Source organism: Mytilus californianus, unplaced genomic scaffold, assembly GCF_021869535.1.
Source record: "Mytilus californianus isolate M0D057914Y unplaced genomic scaffold, xbMytCali1.0.p SCAF_9, whole genome shotgun sequence".
Lineage (NCBI taxonomy): Eukaryota > Metazoa > Mollusca > Bivalvia > Mytilida > Mytilidae > Mytilus > Mytilus californianus.
Genome location: NW_026262745.1, coordinates 2700188 through 2719429, shown reverse-complemented (window position 1 = coordinate 2719429; position 19242 = coordinate 2700188). Strand labels below are relative to the sequence as shown.

Sequence of the window (19242 nt, the reverse complement as noted above, 5' to 3'; positions counted from 1 at the left end):
ATTATTATTTGTGGGTAAATTTTAACCACAAATTTAAATGTTCAATGAATTAAAAATATTTCTATAGGCTTGTATGCAGACTTTGGTATAACCATGAAACCAAATATTCACGAAAATGCAAGTTTTGCACAATCTACAAAAATTGGAACCAACGAAAATAAACGAATCGTTATCTGTTTGGGTAATACACATAATGTTTACTTACAAGTAACTCTACAGTGCCTTTTCCCAGGGACTCAGACTCCATAACGGTGGCATGGAATCCAAGGTCATTGACCCTGTTAGCTATTTGATTGGATAATATGTATTCTGGATCATATTTAATTTCAGCTTTCTGTGCCATTAGTGCTACCAACACATGTTTTATACCTGCAAACATAAACATATCTTATTATAGTCCATCTCTTATTATAGTCCATCTCTTATTATATAAAATTGAGAATGGAAACAGGGAATGTGTCAAAGAGACAACAACTCGACCAAAGAGCAGAAAACAGCTCAATGCCATCAATGGGTCTTCAACACAGCGAGAAAATCCTGCACCCAGAGGCGGGCTTAAGCTGGCCATAAACAAAAATGTATTCTAGTTCAGAGAAAATGGAAGTCATACTAAACTCCGAAACATATAAATGAACCAAAATTAAAGACTAACAAAGGCCAGTGGTTCCTGACTTGGGAAAGGTGCAAAAATGCGGCTGGTTTAAACATGTTTTGTGAGATCTCAACCTTCCCCCTATAACACTAGCCAATGTAGAATAAACAAACACACAGTAAAACTCAGTTTAAAAGAAGTCAGAGTCAAATGTTAGAATAGGTAACAGAAGAAACTAAGCTTTTATACTGTAATAATTCAATATCATTATTTTTGAGCCATTTAGAAGAAATACATGTACACAAAGATAACTCTATCCTTTGATCTTTGGTGGACAGTTTTTATGGCAATCATACCACATCTCTTTACTTATACATGTATATAATATTGTTTATTCTATAACTCAATTTGCATCCACTCTTTGCTGATAAATTGCATATCTTCCAAGTTCTCATATTTTTGTTATGCCTACTTTCTTACTAGTCTTTTGGGTGACTCTTTCGAAACCAAATAGAACCTTAAGGAACGTAACTTTAGGAATCATTTAGACTTATGGAACTGGTTTCCTATTTGATACCCACAATTAAAGTGCTCTGCATAAAATTATATATTTTTATCCTGCAATTGACCTTTCTACTATACTAATACAGTCGTACAGATAACACGAAGCGATATACATATACTAGATGTATATAGTCTCCTGGTATCCTGCTTCTGTTGCGAGCGAACGGTTATGTCAAATTACTGTTTACGACACAGTTCAATTTGGGGTCCTCATTGCGGTCTGCATTTAAGTCATGTTGAGTTCTCTAAAAAACAAATTCAACGATTGGGATGGGAAAAAATTGTACAAATTTAATTGCAGGATAAAGACAATAACTGTTTAGTGTCTTTAAATATCAGCTGTATTTGTACTCGGCTAGAAAGAGGAGTAATAGCTCACTGAAGCTCACATTACCATGATTACACCTGTTTCTTAGCCTTGTACAAATACAGCTAATATTTAAAGACACTAAACAGTTATTGTCTATGTATTTAACAATCCTCACCTTCGACTTTCTTGAGATTTTTCTCTATAGAACTGACACATGATGAACATGTCATCCCTGTTATATGAAGAAAACATTTCTCCAAGTCATCATCATCGTCATCATCTTTTACACACTTTTTAAACTGCACAGATCCTTTTAAAACATCCACCTTTAGACTACCAGTACCGCTGAGTTTAGACGCCTGACTAGCAGATCTAATTATTGTTACTGTAGGAACTTCTAAGTCATTGTGTATTACTGCAAAATAATGTAAATAGGCATCATATAAACGAAACTTAGAAATATAAGTGATATCTGTGAAATTTTTGTTTCCTGCACATTACAATTTTAGTATTCAAATCAAATTTATATGTTTTTATGTGTTATTTTAATATTATACAAGTACTATATTCCCTCCTGTTAACTTGCTATTATAAGGAGCAAACAGTGATATAAAAAATATTGTGAACCCTCTTCCTTTTGTTTCTATCATGTCTATACCTCATCCAAATCAATTTCATATTTACTACCATTGAATGTGAATTGCACATAACATTTCAAATTTTACTTCAAAAAGTAGCCAAACACGACCTTTTCTCATTTTTCAAATTGGCTGAATTGATTTCCTTAATTGTCTCCTCCACATTTAATGTAAAAGATGACTTGTTTTCCATAAGTCTGTTTGTTTGTCTGTTATAAATCTTCACCAACCATAAAAGCTTCCATTGTTTCCATTCTAATGAAATAAAACTTAACACTACATAATATGATGTTGTGATAAGGAACAAAGGATAAGCATAACTTTACATTCATTTTTTTGATCACACTAATTTGTGCCATAAAAAAATCCATGAACATGCCCCTAGCAATTTAGTGATTTTCTGTCCCGTGTATTTCCACATTTACCCAGTGATCAGGTTAGGACTGGTTGTTATAATAATGTCCTTTCACAATTTCAAGTGACCAGTATTTGCCTTATTTACTGGTATTTACCAAAGGCCTGGTCAGTACTAGCATTGACAGTTTTTTTGCCAACCTTGCAGTCACGTCTAAGTCATTAAAGCTGAACGAACGTACGTACTTGGTCAGCTCCTCATTATCCGCAAACTACAATGTGTAACTGCTGATTGTATGCCTCAATGACATTAATACTACTTCATTTCAACAGAAACCAACTCAACGTTGTAGTTACAAAGAAAGTATACCTAAAGCCACAAAATCCACGAAAAAAATGAGTACCCAACAAATAATAATAAATCCACAGTCTTTGAATATGCTTTAAATCCCATATTGCTATAAAGAAAAAAGTTGATCCTCTATAGAGTTAAAAAAAAAAAGTGGCAAAAAATTAAGATTCCACCTTTTGATATAATAGAAAAAATTATTCCCCTACATTCTACCCTTTTCTCAGGTAAAAAAAAATATGAGTCCCTTACTTGTAAGTATTTATACTACAATTAATTAAAATAAATGGGGAATGTGTCCATGGGACACAGATGATACCCCCGCTTGCATATAATTTTATAAAGGGACATAACTGAAGAACCCTAGAGGTGACACAACCCAGATTTGTACTTGATCAGAGTTTTGTGGTAATAAGCATTTTTTATACCTAAGTTTAATAACATTTGGATGAGGCAAACTTCAGTTAGAGAACGGAAACAAAAAAATCAGCACAATTTTTTCATTTGTAAAGGGGCATTACTCTAGAACAGTAAAAGTGATGTCACCAAAATTCAAACTTGATCTGTGTTTTGTGGTAATAAGCATTGTGTATAAGTTTCATAACATTTAGTTGAGGCAAACTAAAGTTAGAGAACGGAAACTAAAAATTCAGCAACTTTTCAACTTCAAAGGGGCATAACTCTAGAATGGTAAAAGTGACGCCACCAAAATTCAAACTTGATCTGTGTTTTATAGTTATAAGCAGTGTGTATAAGATTCATAATATTTTGTTGAGGCAAACTAAAGTTAGAGAACGGAAACGGAAAATTCAGCAATTTTTCCATCTGTAAAGGAGCATAACTCTAGAACAGTAAAAGTGACACCACCAAAATTCAAAGTTGATCTGTGTTTTATGGTAATAAGCATTGTGTGTATGTAACATAACATTTAGTTGAGGCAAACTAAAGTTAGAGAACGGAAACTAACAATTCAGCAACTTTTCAATTTCAAAGGGGCATAACTCTAGAACGATAAAAGTGACACCACCAAAATTCAAACTTGATCTGTGTTTTATAGTAATAAGCATTGTGTATAAGATTCATAAAATTTTGTTGAGGCAAACTAAAGTTAGAGAACGGAAACCAATTTTGGGACGTACGGACAAGGGTAAAAGTTAATGCCCCCTCTGCTACGGCGGGGGCATAAATATATGACAGTATATTGTTGGTACAGGGCATAACTTAAAACTTACTGCAGTAATGAGATTTTCACTCATTTTTGAAGACCTTAAGCTTGCAGTAAGATTTTTTGCTGTTTATTTCAATTTAATTCATTCTTTGATATATAATCTACACTTTAAGTGTATAGTAACTGAACTATTTACAAGAAGCTTTAAATTGTGATCCATTAAAGTTTTACATCTGTTTTCATACAAGCATACCTACGTCTCTATAACAATGTAAATACTTTGATGTGGTATGTGGGGCAGACAATGTGTTATCATAGTTGAAAAATTCCTCTGTCATGTCTATATATACAAAATAACATAAGAATACATTTTATGTTTGGTAATTTTAAAAACTTTCCCTCAATGTAAATACAAAGTAATTAATTAGGTTTAAATAACATTAAAAGACTCCTTAAATAATATTGTCAAATCAATCTAAAGGACCAAACATCCTACTAAATTTGAGTGTTACCAGAAAAAGTACTTAAGAGAATTGCCTGAACGAGGAATTTTTTTATCATTCAAAGTGCACTAGAATAGCATGCAAGTACATGTATGTAGCTGGTATGGTTTGAGACAATTTTAAGCTTTAATGCTTCTGAGCTACTTGAAAAACTGTGTGACTTTTTACCTCAGATACTTTGCCCATTTCCCATAAAAGTGTTATGCAATACAACATCTGTAAAAATTGAAAAAGCAAAGTGGTTGTAGTTTTCTAGTTTAAATCTGTTTACATTGTCATTTCAGGGCCTTTTAAAGCTTGCTATGCAATATGGGTTTTGCTCATGGCTGAAGGCTTTACAGTGACCTATAGTTTTACATTCTACATCATTTGGTCTCTGGTGGAGAGTTGTCTCATTTGCAATTATTCCACATCTTCTTATTTTCATATGGAGGTTTAACATGACAAGCAAAAAAAAAATCATGGCCAAACTTCCTTCCAAATATGAGAAACCACTTGACAATAGACACAAGATGGAGTAAATTCACAAGTTGTATGAAAACAGGCATACAAAATGTGAATCTTTATTCCCATATGGCACTTAATTTCTTAAAGATAATATAAAACGTTCATAGCATCAATCAACATCTACACATTCTTTAAAATTCAAAGTTTTACCTGGTAGTGAGGCTTCAAAGCCCATATCATCTATAGCATCACATAACATCTCAGGGGTGACTCTGTTCTTCAGATATTCTATTACACCATTTTGATCGGCCAGCGACACCTTGATAGACTTTACACCAGGATTCTTTGAGATATTTCCCTCTATATTATTGACACATGAATGACATGTCATCCCTCTGATGTTAACTGTGACTGTCTTGGTATCTGACCCAGTATCCCCTGCAACTTTGGCTTCAAACCCCATATCGTCAATCATGTCTGCTATCCTCTCTGGTGTTGTAACTAGCTTGTTGTACTTGACCATTCCATTTTCTTTTTCAAGACTGACGCTGATTGAAATGATCCCTGATTTATCCTTTATATTACTTTCAATATTTCTTACACATGATTTACACGTCATGCCTTTAATAGAAATTTCACATTCAGATTCCGGGCCTCCAGATCGTGTTGAACTTCTCTCTGCAAGACGGTCAAATTCTTTATCAACTGAAGACTGTCTTGGAAAAGAGGCATCGAAACCCATATCATCAATAGCCTCTCTCAGTACCTCTGGGTTTGTATGGTCTGGGTTGTAAATAATAAAGGCTTCTTTGTCAGCAAGAGAAACTCTAATCTCATCAACACCCGGTTTGGTTTTAATGTTTGACTCAATGTTTCTAACACAAGACTGACAGGTCATTCCTTCAACCGTTATTCTTGTTATTAAAGATTTCGGCTGTTTTACAACATTTGCTTCAAATCCCATATCATCAATTGCTTCTGCAATCTGACTTTGAGATATTTTCACTGTATCGTACATGACTGTAGCTTTTTCGTTTTCTAATGAAACAGAAATCTGATTTACTCCATTTACTCGTGATATGCTACTTTCAATATTCCTCACACATGACATGCAGGTCATCCCCTTTACACTTATTTCCACACTATTTTCAGAGTTATCTGCCTTGGCATCTGTAGTTGCTGGATGGACAGTTTTAACTCTTGCAGGGAAACCCATTTCATCTATCTTTTCAGCAATAATGGGAGGTGAGATTTCTGTAGGACTGTATTTGATGACAGCCTCTTTTTTCTCTAAAATAACCTGTAAATATAGGAAAAGGCTTCTTTTATTAGATGGATATCAACCAATCAAATCTTTTATTAGATTTCTACATTAATGTTTAATCTTTATTTTTTATTTTTTTTTAAACTTGTGTCTTCCAAAAAACAGCAAAGAATTAGTTCAAATTCTAATTTTTTGGAGGTAAGCCGATTTATCATACAACCATTACAATCATGACAATAGTCACTGAAAGAACAAATGATACATGTACTTGAAAAATAATCGTATTTTATATGAGTTAGTATTCAGAATAAAAAAAAAACAACTTTACATAATTTGTATATGAATGGATCATTCTTTTTTTTTAAAACCGCTAAGTAAAATAAAATCTTTTTTCAAGGCAAATATACATTAATATAAAGCTCCAATAACAAATTAACTTTTGCCTCAAATTTAATCAGCGTCACAATATTAGTGTCGTCATTTGACATGACGAGTTTTTTGCTCATTGAAAGAACAAATGATACTTTAAAAATAAACATATTTTATATTACACAATATGAGAATATTAAGAAAAATAAATATACTACCTTCATTTTCATAGTTTATAAAATATATCCTTTCAAAAATGTTAAAAAACTTATATCATATTTGTCCTTAAAAATCAGGAAAAATGAAAACCACCAGATTCATGGGAAATTTTTAAGGGAAGAAATAAACTGATGACAAATGTCAATCTCTATGTAAATTTCATTGAAGGAAAGAAAACATGACGTTTTCCAGGTATGAACCTAATCAGAGCCTGTGCCCCAGGCTTTTTCTATGTCTTGTCAATGTAATATATGTCATATTTAATGGGTCAGATCTAAAAGAGAAAAACATTAAAAGGAAACAAAATTTATTTTTAATAAACTTTGATGGTCGATTTTTTAAATGCAACATACAAGTCAATAATACATTAATATGTATACTGCATTCTTTCATTTTAAATCTGTGACATCAATGAGATAATCTGAACCATAAAGAGATGTACTTATTCACTGGTTCCAATACACTGAAATTCTATCATGCAACAGGTCATCTGCAGACTCTACAAATTAAGAGTGTAATTTCAAGAGGTTTTTTTTATTTACGAAGACCATTGTTCTCTCTAAGCATGAAGTATCATATTCAAAAGTCCCCATTCTGACCAGAGGTTGCTATACATCAATCTAACAGGTCTTAATGCCAGACAATAATAGTCCAAATGACCATATTCCTATACCCCCAGTACACCCATGTTTACAAAAAATTGTCTCCAGTAGTCCAGTACTAATTTAAATAATGGTGTGCAAATAACTACTAACTGATTAACACTCATAAGCCATGTAATCTTCATGATTTATTTAATTTACATGTTGCAAAAATATTTTAATATTCCTTATAAAATAATGAAAAGTTGACATTTTCAAAAATCATTAAAGGTAACAAAAAAATCAATTTAAGAATGTTTGATGTTCAGAATAGAACTTAACTCTGACCTTTTCCTAGGCATTGCTAGGTAATTATGTATTGAACAAAATGGTCTAGAAACGTTTATTTTCTTTTTTTTTGTGTAAAACATACATCCTAAATATACTTTGGAAAAACAAATATTTTCAAAAAATCAAATTAATTCTTATTAATTCTACTACCCTTTTTATACAGTTTAAAATTCTTTCCATGATCCTGTACAAGAAGTCTAGAGGCATTCTTTCCTCACAAAAAATATATATATAATTTGTATAAACACATACACATATCAAATTTCTCAATAACTTTGATGTATGAACATTAGGCTTCATTTATCAAAACAATGTTATTTTAAATTTCCACAGGAAACATCCTTGTAATTTTTATCAATTGTCCTTAGGAACTTTGTGTTTTATTTATTAAATACACATGAAAAGTAGTCAACAGATGGGGATCCAGGATTTCGAAAAAGGGGGTTGACCAAAAAGACAAAGTTAGGAATGGCACTTGGAAAAGTCTATGCATTAACCCTATATGTAGCTCTATAAGGAGGGCTTAGGCTACCACACCCCCATCTAAATCTGTGGCCTCTCAATATTGAAATGACTGTTCCCTCTTTAATACAGAGGCTGAAAAGCCAAATTTCCAAACATAAGGGGGATTTCCCACATTGTGAGGTGCTTAACTGACTCTTACAATTCTGCATTATATAAAATGATTATCTCAAATCCAGCTGGCATTTATCATGTTTATAAGAGTCAAAATGACAATTCAGCACATTTGTACTCATTCAAAAGTTGACAACCATAGTGCAGTATAGAGATGCACTAGGTCCACTTAATTTCTCCCATCAAGATTTCAAGAAGTATGCAATAATTGGTTGCACCCTTTTTGACAATGAAACAAATTGGTAAATCCTGTTTCAGTTTGTGAGGGAAACAGGAAAGATAGCTGGTAACAGGTACAAATACAGACAAGAAGTCAAGTTACAAATGATACATTACAATATAATGTACACTGCAGGTAAACATTAAACTTATTTGTACAATCTTAAAAGAAACTTACAGAAATGGGATCAACAGACAAGAAACTTAAAAGAAACTTACAGAAATGGGATCAACAGACAATAAACTTAAAAGAAACTTACAGAAATGGGATCAACAGACAATAAACTTAAAAGAAACTTACAGAAATGGGATCAACAGACAATAAACTTAAAAGAAACTTACAGAAATGGGATCAACAGACAATAAACTTAAAAGAAACTTACAGAAATGGGATCAATAGACAATCTATATAGTAACAGGAATAACCACAAAAATTACCATTTTAAATAATTGCTTTACCTAAAGACAATATTAGATCAATATCAAGAAAAACATCAACATTGTATAAGACTTAGAAACTGGAGAAGGGCAGGTTTACAGGGCCCTTCAACATGTTCAACAATTTAGTAACAAAAACAAAAAAGTTGATATCTTTCTAACATTGAGCTACTATTGTTTTTATACTGCGGCTAAACATGGCTACGGTTATAGTTATTGAAATGTTTTCACAAAAACAAAACTTATTCCAATCCCTAACCAAGCCCCAGATTGTGAAGAAAAGTGACCTTAAATGAAAACCACATTGCACTAAATATCACTTTGTAACTATATTTGGTAAATAAATTAAAGACAACAGGTATTGTTCTAGCTGCAGTATAAATTAAGTTATGTGAATAGCAAAAGCAATAATATTGAAAACTTTAAAAATGGTTTGTTGTTGGAAAAGCAAATATTTTGCTAAAACTTAGTTTAATATTTACTGTAGATTCATATTTTTTCATGAAGTACCAATTTTTTTGGATTACAGTATATTTTTACCACGAATTCTAATGTTCAATGAAGTATAAATATTTAAAGGCTTGCATACAGACTTTGGCAAATTCATCAAATCAAATATCCATGAAAATAACATTTTTCTAAATCCACGTAAATTGGTATGATGAAAATGAATGAATCCACAATGCCATAAGTATTCTGGTGGCAAAGTTTGGTCCTACTTAATTGGTCCTGTTCATCTCAGAATATGTATCCCTTATTAAGTTTATAATAGCATTTGATGGGTTGACAGACAGATGTACTATAAACATAGCCACAACAATATATGACAAGTGATATTGGAAATAACTTTTCCAGGTAAGCAAATTGTAAACAATAAAATCATCATTTCATCCATTCATAATAATAATTTAATCTGTGTGAAAGGTTTCTATTGATTTTTAGTAATGTTTTAGAAGCATTTGTAAAAATAAGGCAATTTACAAGATAAAATACAGGCATAAAACAACACCATGAAGTTAAATGTAAGGTGCTCTATGATAGATGATTAGCAATGACAAATACTTTTTATTCTGCAAAAAATATTCTGTTGACAGCGCCAAAAAAGGGGAAATACATGTATTTATCATTACTATAGAATACAGTAATTGACCATTTCTAGAAAATCAACATTGAATTTGCATGTATAGAGCATAGCAGGACTATCACTCACATAAACAACTGTCAATCAAATTTTTGTTTTTAAAACATGTAAAAAATAAAGTTGAATTTACCGGAAGTTTACTATATCCCGATTTATTCTTAAATGCCATGTTGTTGATGGTAATCCACCTTTCTCCAGCACTGTCTGATAGGTAAAACAATGATCGGTGGTTATATGTGATGATTACACATACTGTCAGGATATGATGTATCTGTTCATACTAATCACATGTATTACAGATAACTTATGTATATAACTGATCACTTAATTGTCAACTTTTTTACTGTAATTTTCACTTTTATCTTGCCAAGGTATGTAACACTTTATATCTTTTAACATTACTTTTAAAACATCCTCATGGAAATGTGAAATATATATATAACAAATCTTGAAATGTCAATAAATTAGGGTTACAATAAATCCAAACTTTGACATTTCTTAACAATATATCCTTATAAAGAGAAGTGCTTTATCAAGTGTATAAAGTCCTATAAACAAAGTCTTATCTGCCCTTAGATAACGTTTAGCTACGTCATTTTACATGTAAAACTTTGTATTACACCATTAATAACACTGTTTACTGTTAGATGTCTTTGAAGGTAAGGTGTTTCTTCGAATTACTTAATCCAGGATATTACATGTATCAAATGACATATTATTTTGCATGTTAAATATGTTATGATTAAACAGCTGTTTATCTTCTGTTATATATCCTGTTAATATTTGTTTCTCAGGAAAGACTAATTACTTGTTCCTTTTACTCTAAAATATTTCAACAGATTTCTGAGGTGCACATTTCACATGAGCTGAAAAGTTCACAAATAAAATCAACACTTGTAAACGATAAACTGACTAATTAGCATAATTTCTATTAACCAATAACAATAAGTGTCAGTGAAACATGCCTATTAATTTTTTAAATACAAAAAAAATCTAATTTTCACAATTTGACATGTTTAATAACATTTCTTATTTCCTGAATACCTCCTGTGAATTTCCCTTAATGGTAAAATGTACGTTATATGAATGTAAAACATTAAATATAACATTACATCACGTCAAATAAGGTATTACTGACGGTTACAACCTAATACGTGAGAAATTAATATCCAGTTAATAACACATCAAATGTACCATATTTTTCTTTTCTGAAATAATAAGTGGTTTCATCAGGGGTTAAGATTTACTGATCAGATTATCATAACCTTACAGAAATCACATTTTCACCTAGTACAGTTTTTGTCACAAAATTTTTGAAGGTTAATATTCACATAAAAATCTGGCATATCTCTAAAAAAGAAAGTTTTTATTGGATTACCTTAAATCCTTGAATTGCACTAGTATAAGATGTGTTGCTTTTGAATGAAGGACCATCAATATGTTAACTAATTTAGCCTTTAGATGCAGAGGTATAAAATCTGTATGTCTAACCTATAGAAATTGTTTGACTTAAATTTACCTACTGGTTTTTTTTTACCACTGGGGAATCTTAGCTTTATTCTCATTATCGGTTTTGTAATCACTACTAGGGACTGCTAAAATTCCCATTTAAACCCATAAGATTATTAAAAGAGTCCCTCATCCCAACATCAATCCAAAGTGAATATTTAGACGAATATAGAGTAATTGTTTACTGACATAAGAGGTCTCTAAACACAGTAGCTCTAAATGGATTCTCAGGTATTACATATGCTCATCAAGTTCGGGTAATCGGAAAGTGAATATTTACTTCACAATGGGCATCATAGAACTTGCAGAATAAATCATGTGCTTTCTTTATTGTTTTGTTTTCAATTGCTTTATCTGGATGACTGCTATCCATAATAGCATGAAGAGAGTATTCAATCCTTTTCACTTGAAAAATTTTTGTGAGTTTTTAAGAGATTTGACCATGGTGTATCTGGACTTGTTATTAAGAAGGGGAAATAAGTGACAAATATATTTTTAAAACTAAAGGGATGGGAAATTTCAATTTAGAAAAAGACGTACATACACTATTTGAATAATTAAATTTTCTAGCAAATTTTTCAGTTGTTCAATTTTGGTAGAAAATTTACCATGTGAAGTAAAGTATTGAAAACCACCTGTATACAATGTTCTTAACCTCCTATTCAAAATTTAACATTGAAAATATATATTTTCTCCAAGTTTATAAAGATGTTGTTCTTGTATAGACCCTTATACCTTATATTTTTCCATTTATCTTTCTTATACAATTTTAGGTGTTTCATACAGAATTACTATATAGCTAAGAGACCTTTCTTTATCTGTTATACAATGTTAAATATATTTCAAAAAAGTATGTTTATTTATAAATACCTTTAACACTTTAAAGTTTTCACAGTTCTGAACAAGGCCTAGATATAATTTAACATTTGATACATGGGATAAAGAACATATCTATAAAATTTAAACTCAGGTCTATCTTTACCTGTTACACTTAGTACAACATTACAGGTAAACCTCCATTGTAGTACAGGTGCATTCTTTTAAGTTATGTAACAAGGATGTTAAACTTATAGAAAGAGTGCACTGAGATACCGGTACTCAAATGTTTGTTCATAATGAGCAAAATCTTTTAATAAAGAAGATAATTAGAAAAAAAACTGTCATTTCTATCAAATTTTTATATATAAAATCTTTATTTTAATTTCTAATATTATGACAAAAACTTTAATTTCAGCCAAGTATAAAAAAAATATGATGATTTTTGTTCAACCTCTAGCCAGTGAAAATCATTATAAATATATAAAAATTTGAGATTTTGTTGAGATTAACTTAAATATAAAAATTTGCAGGAAAAAAAGTTACATAAACCATTATTTCATCTTTAATTTCTAATAAAACTAGTACTACCTGGAGGAAAAATAGATTTGTTTAATGTGTAATGGGAGGTAACTTCTATCATACATCTTAAACATTACAGAGTTATCTCCCATGAATAAGACAGATGGGTAACCCTATGTTTAGACAATATAATAAATGATAATACCTGACATTAAATTCAAAATTTGATTTTTCTAAAAATTGTTACAATGTTTGATAAATATTGTGAGATAATAATGTATCTGGACTTCATTGTATACAATTATTTTAATGTTTGGGCTGATCAAGTCATAGAAATCTGTATTTGCTTACAAGAAACAAAAATTCTAATTTCCACCAATATCTTAACTGTATATGCTGTCAGCTGAATGAGTCTTTCTGTTGTCAACTATAGATTTTAAATCATCCAATTTAACCTACCTCTAAACTGTAAATTCCTTTCTCTTCAGCCAAACCAGCTTTGATGTTTTTCACACAACTCTGACATGTCATTCCATCTATCTCTAAGACTGCTGTCTTTTCCATTTCATCTGTACCTGAAATATGCAAAATGATGTGTATTAAAGCTTTACCTGAAATATGCAAAATTATATGTATTAAAGCTTTACTTAAAATATGCAAAAATTTAAAATGATACATGTATTAAAGATTTACCTAAAATATGCAAAATGATATATGTATTAAAGATTTACCTAAAATATGCAAAATGATATATGTATTAAAGATTTACCTAAAATATGCAAAATGATATATGTATTAAAGATTTACCTAAAATATGCAAAATGATATATGTATTAAAGATTTACCTAAAATATGCAAAATGATATATGTATTAAAGATTATCTTCAGCATCCTTATGTAATTCAAGCTGTGTCAATGTAATATAAAACTGACATTTCTAAGAATGACTTCAAAACAACTCAAAAGTGTCAAAAGAGTGACCAATTTAATACTTAATTTAGAGTCTGTTCATATAAAGGCCAGATGAACAATGTTCTAATCTGAACTAGAATTTTCTAAATTATATGATGCAACACAAATGGGAAATTCTTAAAATTCTATTTCAATTATAGGTACCCATAGATAAATTATGCCATTTTTTTTCCATCAATTCTTAATTAGAATAGATTTCAGTAACTCAACTAAGTAAACTAAAATAATATAGATATAAAGTCATTGTCAATCTGGACAAACTATAATTGCAAATTTCAAGAAAAACTTCAATACTACCCACAATTGTATGAGCCAAGGGAGTACAAAAACTTCAGTCTAATCCCATTATTAATATATTGATTCAGAAAAGGTCAACCAGTTTCAAAGGTGCGTTTACAGGGTACGATTTTTCATTCGATTTTCAATCCGATTTGATACCATTGCCCAGGTTCTGTTCATACAATACGATTTTCAATTCGACTAACCAAATGACATCCGATTTTAAAGTTCACATGGTTTGTAGCCTACAAAAGCAAGTGGATAGTGTGGGCTTGCTTTAGTAAGATTGCTTCAGAATATACTCATATTGACTGAGATTTTGGAGTCAACCAATTTCTACTCATCAGAGATTTTAATGTCTATAAACTAAGCCATGGAAAAACCCTAGGCCTACTCCATTTACTCTGTCATGTACAAAACAAAATGTAAGTAATCAACATTACCAGTATTAACTCCACATTAGAGTGCACTCTTATCAGATCTCTATCAATCAACACTTTCATTAAAATAACAAACTAACATTTATGACCAAAATTTTTTACCTTCTTTTACCCTGAACAATGAATCAAAAATAATGTCACTGTAATATCACTTATATGTGCATCCAGAATATTCTATGTGCTCTCAATCTGTTATGTAATTTTCTTGTTCAAATATTGTAACATCATATACATCCTGGTATAAGTTGTGTGTCTTGTTTCTGTTACTATAAATAACCATTTTTAAATAAACATTACCTAACAGTTTCTGCAGGTAATAAAGTCCAAAGTAAAACAACACCTTTTAATCTTGAACAGGTACCGTAAGAATGAAAACAACGTCTATTATTTTCAATAACAATTTTCATGTCCTACGTCCTACGAAATTTCAGCTGAAAATGTTTACCGGACTTAAAAGACTATCCAGTCTATTTATCTAAAAATATATCATATAACCACTTAACTAAACTGTGAATAGTACTTAAACTTACATCTTTTCCTTCTACTAGATTTAAATAAATTGTTTATCTTTAATATGTAAATTCATTCAGGTATACCCAGTACCCTTCCCACATCATTGTTTATAAACTTCAGACTTGACTGAAATACATTTACATATTATATTTGGATCAATATTTTGGTGGATTTATGCTGTTGGATTGTTGTATCATTGGCTTTAATTTACATTTCCTACAAATCCTTCATGTAGAATTCACTGGGATTAGATAGATTATCAACACTGATGTCAGGCATAATGCATTCTTATCATTTGTGTTTGTTATATCTTTTTTTTAGTACCAGTAATAGTACTAATACTTAACGTCACTTTTTATCACATACAGTTTACCAGTAATGAAAAAAATAAGAGCTCTATGATATCACATCCTAATTTTTTTACTGTTATGTTGTTAAGCACGTTAATTTATATAAGCCATATATATCCATGTAAGCTTCTAGATTATTTAAATAAATTTATTCTTAAAGGATATTATTTTAACATCATAGTAAAATCTTTGAATATTGTTTTTATCTGTACTAGCATTGATTTTGTTTGTGATAATATTAAAACATAACTAAATTATTAAAATACCAATATAAAATGTATTGCTATACATTATGAAAACTTATGCTCCTTCATCCTGTCAATGTTAAGTACCTGTACTTATAAACCGATATTGATCTTTACGTTAGTCATTTTTGTGATTGTGGCAATCCGATGAGTCAAGCCATTTCCAACTAACTTTTACAGTTTGTTCTTATGTGGTACTGTCACAGGTTAGGCCAGGGGTTGTTGAGCACTCAAAATCATGTTTAACCTCGCAAAACATTCTTTTGCATAGTGCTTGTCCAAATTCAGGAGCCTGTAATTTAGTGGTTGTCCATGGTTGATCATCAGATGTCTGTTATATTTGTTTTTGGTTGTCCATGGTTGATCATCAGATGTCTGTTATATTTGTTTTTGGTTGTCCAGGGTTGATCATCAGATGTCTGTTATATTTGTTTTTGGTTGTCCAGGGTTGATCATCAGATGACTGTTATATTTGATTTTGGTTGTCCATGGTTGATCATCAGGTGTCTGTTATATTTGTTTTTGGTTGTCCATGGTTGATCATCAGATGTCTGTTATATTTGTTTTTGGTTGTCCATGGTTGATCATCAGATGTCTGTTATATTTGTTTTTGGTTGTGCAGGGTTGGTCATCAGATGTAGTGTTATATTTGTTTTTGGTTGTCCGGGGTTGATCATCAGATGTCGGTTATATTTGTTTTTGGTTGTCCATGGTTGATCATCAGATGTCTTTTATATTTGTTTTTGGTTGTCCATGGTTGATCATCAGATGTCTGTTATATTTGTTTTTGGTTGTCCATGGTTGATCATCAGATGTCTGTTATATTTGTTTTTGGTTGTCCATGGTTGATCATCAGATGTCTGTTATATTTGTTTTTGGTTGTCCATGGTTGATCATCAGATGTCTGTTATATTTGTTTTTGGTTGTCCATGGTTGATCATCAGATGTCTGTTATATTTGTTTTTGGTTGTCCAGGGTTGATCATCAGATGTCTGTTATATTTGTTTTTGGTTGTCCATGGTTGATCATCAGATGTCTGTTATATTTGTTTTTGGTTGTCCATGGTTGATCATCAGATGTCTGTTATATTTGTTTTTGGTTGTGCAGGGTTGGTCATCAGATGTAGTGTTATATTTGTTTTTGGTTGTCCGGGGTTGATCATCAGATGTCGGTTATATTTGTTTTTGGTTGTTCATGGTTGATCATCAGATGTCTGTTATATTTGTTTTTGGTTGTTCATGGTTGATCATCAGATGTCTGTTATATTTGTTTTTGGTTGTCCAGGGTTGATCATCAGATGTCTGTTATATTTGTTTTTGGTTGTCCATGGTTGATCATCAGATGTCTGTTATATTTGTTTTTGGTTGTGCAGGGTTGATCATCAGATGTCTGTTATATTTGTTTTTGGTTGTCCAGGGTTGATCATCAGATGTCTGTTATATTTGTTTTTGGTTGTCCATGGTTGATCATCAGATGTCTTTTATATTTGTTTTTGGTTGTCCATGGTTGATCATCAGATGTCTGTTATATTTGTTTTTGGTTGTCCATGGTTGATCATCAGATGTCTGTTATATTTGTTTTTGGTTGTGCAGGGTTGGTCATCAGATGTAGTGTTATATTTGTTTTTGGTTGTCCGGGGTTGATCATCAGATGTCGGTTATATTTGTTTTTGGTTGTTCATGGTTGATCATCAGATGTCTGTTATATTTGTTTTTGGTTGTTCATGGTTGATCATCAGATGTCTGTTATATTTGTTTTTGGATGTCCAGGGTTGATCATCAGATGTAGTGTTATATTTGTTTTTGGTTGTCCATGGTTGATCATCAGATGTTGGTTATATTTGTGTTTGGTTGTCCAGGGTTGATCATCAGATGTCTGTTATATTTGTTTTTGGTTGTCCATGGTTGATCATCAGATGTCTGTTATATTTGTTTTTGGTTGTCCAGGGTTGATCATCAGATGTTGTGTTATATTTGTTTTTGGTTGTCCAGGGTTGATCATCAGATGTTGGTTATATTTGTTTTTGGTTGTCCATGGTTGATCATCAGATGTCTGTTATATTTGTTTTTGGTTGTCCAGGGTTGATCATCAGATGTCTGTTATATTTGTTTTTGGTTGTCCATGGTTGATCATCAGATGTTGTGTTATATTTGTTTTTGGTTGTCCAGGGTTGATCATCAGATGTCTGTTATATTTGTTTTTGGTTGTCCATGGTTGACCATCAGATGTCTGTTATATTTGTTTTTGGTTGTCCATGGTTGATCATCAGATGTCTGTTATATTTGTTTTTGGTTATCCAGGGTTGATCATCAGATGTAGTGTTATATTTGTTTTTGGTTGTCCATGGTTGATCATCGTATGTCTGTTATATTTGTTTTTGGTTGTCCATGGTTGATCATCAGATGTCTGTTATATTTGTTTTTGGTTGTCCATGGTTTGATCATCAGATGTCTGTTATATTTGTTTTTTTGGTTTATTGTTATGTCATACATGTAAATCACTCCTGTAAAAATAATTTGTCTACACTCATCCAATCCTTGCTGATATCAGCCTATGATGTAAACATCATAAAAATTCAACAAGAAATTTAGGGGTGCATAGTCGATTAAAATGCAAAATTATACAAAATTTACAATTCTAAGGGACATAACTCCTATAAAAATAATTGATCACCACTGATTTTTCGAACTTTTTTCCAAGACATTGCTGATATAAACCTTTGATGTAAATTTCATAGCAATTCTACAAGAAATGTAGGCTTGAAAGCACTTCCCATGCAATTTTCCACATAATTTATATTTCCAAGGGGCATAACTCCTTTAAATTAATTGATAGCTCTGATTTTCCCACTCATCCGAGATATTGCTTATATAAACCTTTGATATAAATTTCATTAAAAATCTGGCAAGAATTCTACATGTGAGAGCTCTGATAAGACCAGATGGATGGACATCCAGTATTTCCAAGTCCCCCACAATGTGCCATGCAGGGGACATTACATTACACTTATGACTCTACTTTAAGGTAGATAAAGTCCTTTTTGTGGGTCTCATCTATCATTAATTTATAATTTTTATGATAGGGTAAAAAAAAATTGTAAACGTCATAAAAATTAAAATTTGTTGAAGGAGCTAATCAGTTGTTAAAAATTATTAGATAAAACATTATGCCTAATGGATGAATGACTTTACACTGATTTCTGTCATACAAACAGAGAGCTGTATTCACAATATACTAGATATTCAATGAAATCTTATTGGTAAACAATTACTGTTTATAATATAGAAATTTGTACAATCATCTATTCAATTCTTTAGGAACCATTCCCAATTTTTATATGACAAGATCATATATATATATATATATATATATGAAAATATTAAACTAATTTGCAAGTTGGTGGTACATGTACATGTATATACATTGAACAATGTATATGGAACAAATAAAACA

General features: G+C 31.0%; 2 protein-coding genes across 5 annotated transcripts in view; one reads left to right on the top strand and one right to left on the bottom strand.

Moving 5' to 3' along the window:
• LOC127714814 (copper-transporting ATPase 1-like) overlaps positions 1 to 19242 on the bottom strand; it is a 61440-nt gene that overhangs the window by 27403 nt on the left and 14795 nt on the right. For 2 of the 4 annotated variants that reach the window (XM_052220844.1, XM_052220842.1), the window contains exons 2-5: positions 13450 to 13565; positions 5136 to 6225; positions 1642 to 1881; positions 206 to 369 (exon numbers count right to left, since the gene is read on the bottom strand). In XM_052220844.1, the coding sequence (XP_052076804.1) occupies positions 206 to 369; positions 1642 to 1881; positions 5136 to 6225; positions 13450 to 13554 (1599 nt within the window). In that variant the 5' untranslated portion in view covers positions 13555 to 13565. Of the gene's footprint in view, positions 1 to 205; positions 370 to 1641; positions 1882 to 5135; positions 6226 to 10273; positions 10561 to 13449; positions 13566 to 14783; positions 14944 to 19242 lie in introns of those variants that run through there. The other 2 variants (XM_052220843.1, XM_052220845.1) reach the window with 2 other exon arrangements.
• Positions 10784 to 19242, top strand: part of LOC127714820 (protein FRG1-like) — a 44070-nt gene continuing 35611 nt past the window's right edge. The window contains exon 1 of the mRNA XM_052220855.1: positions 10784 to 10802. The gene's annotated coding sequence lies outside the window, so the exon portion shown is untranslated. The remainder of the gene's footprint in view (positions 10803 to 19242) is intronic.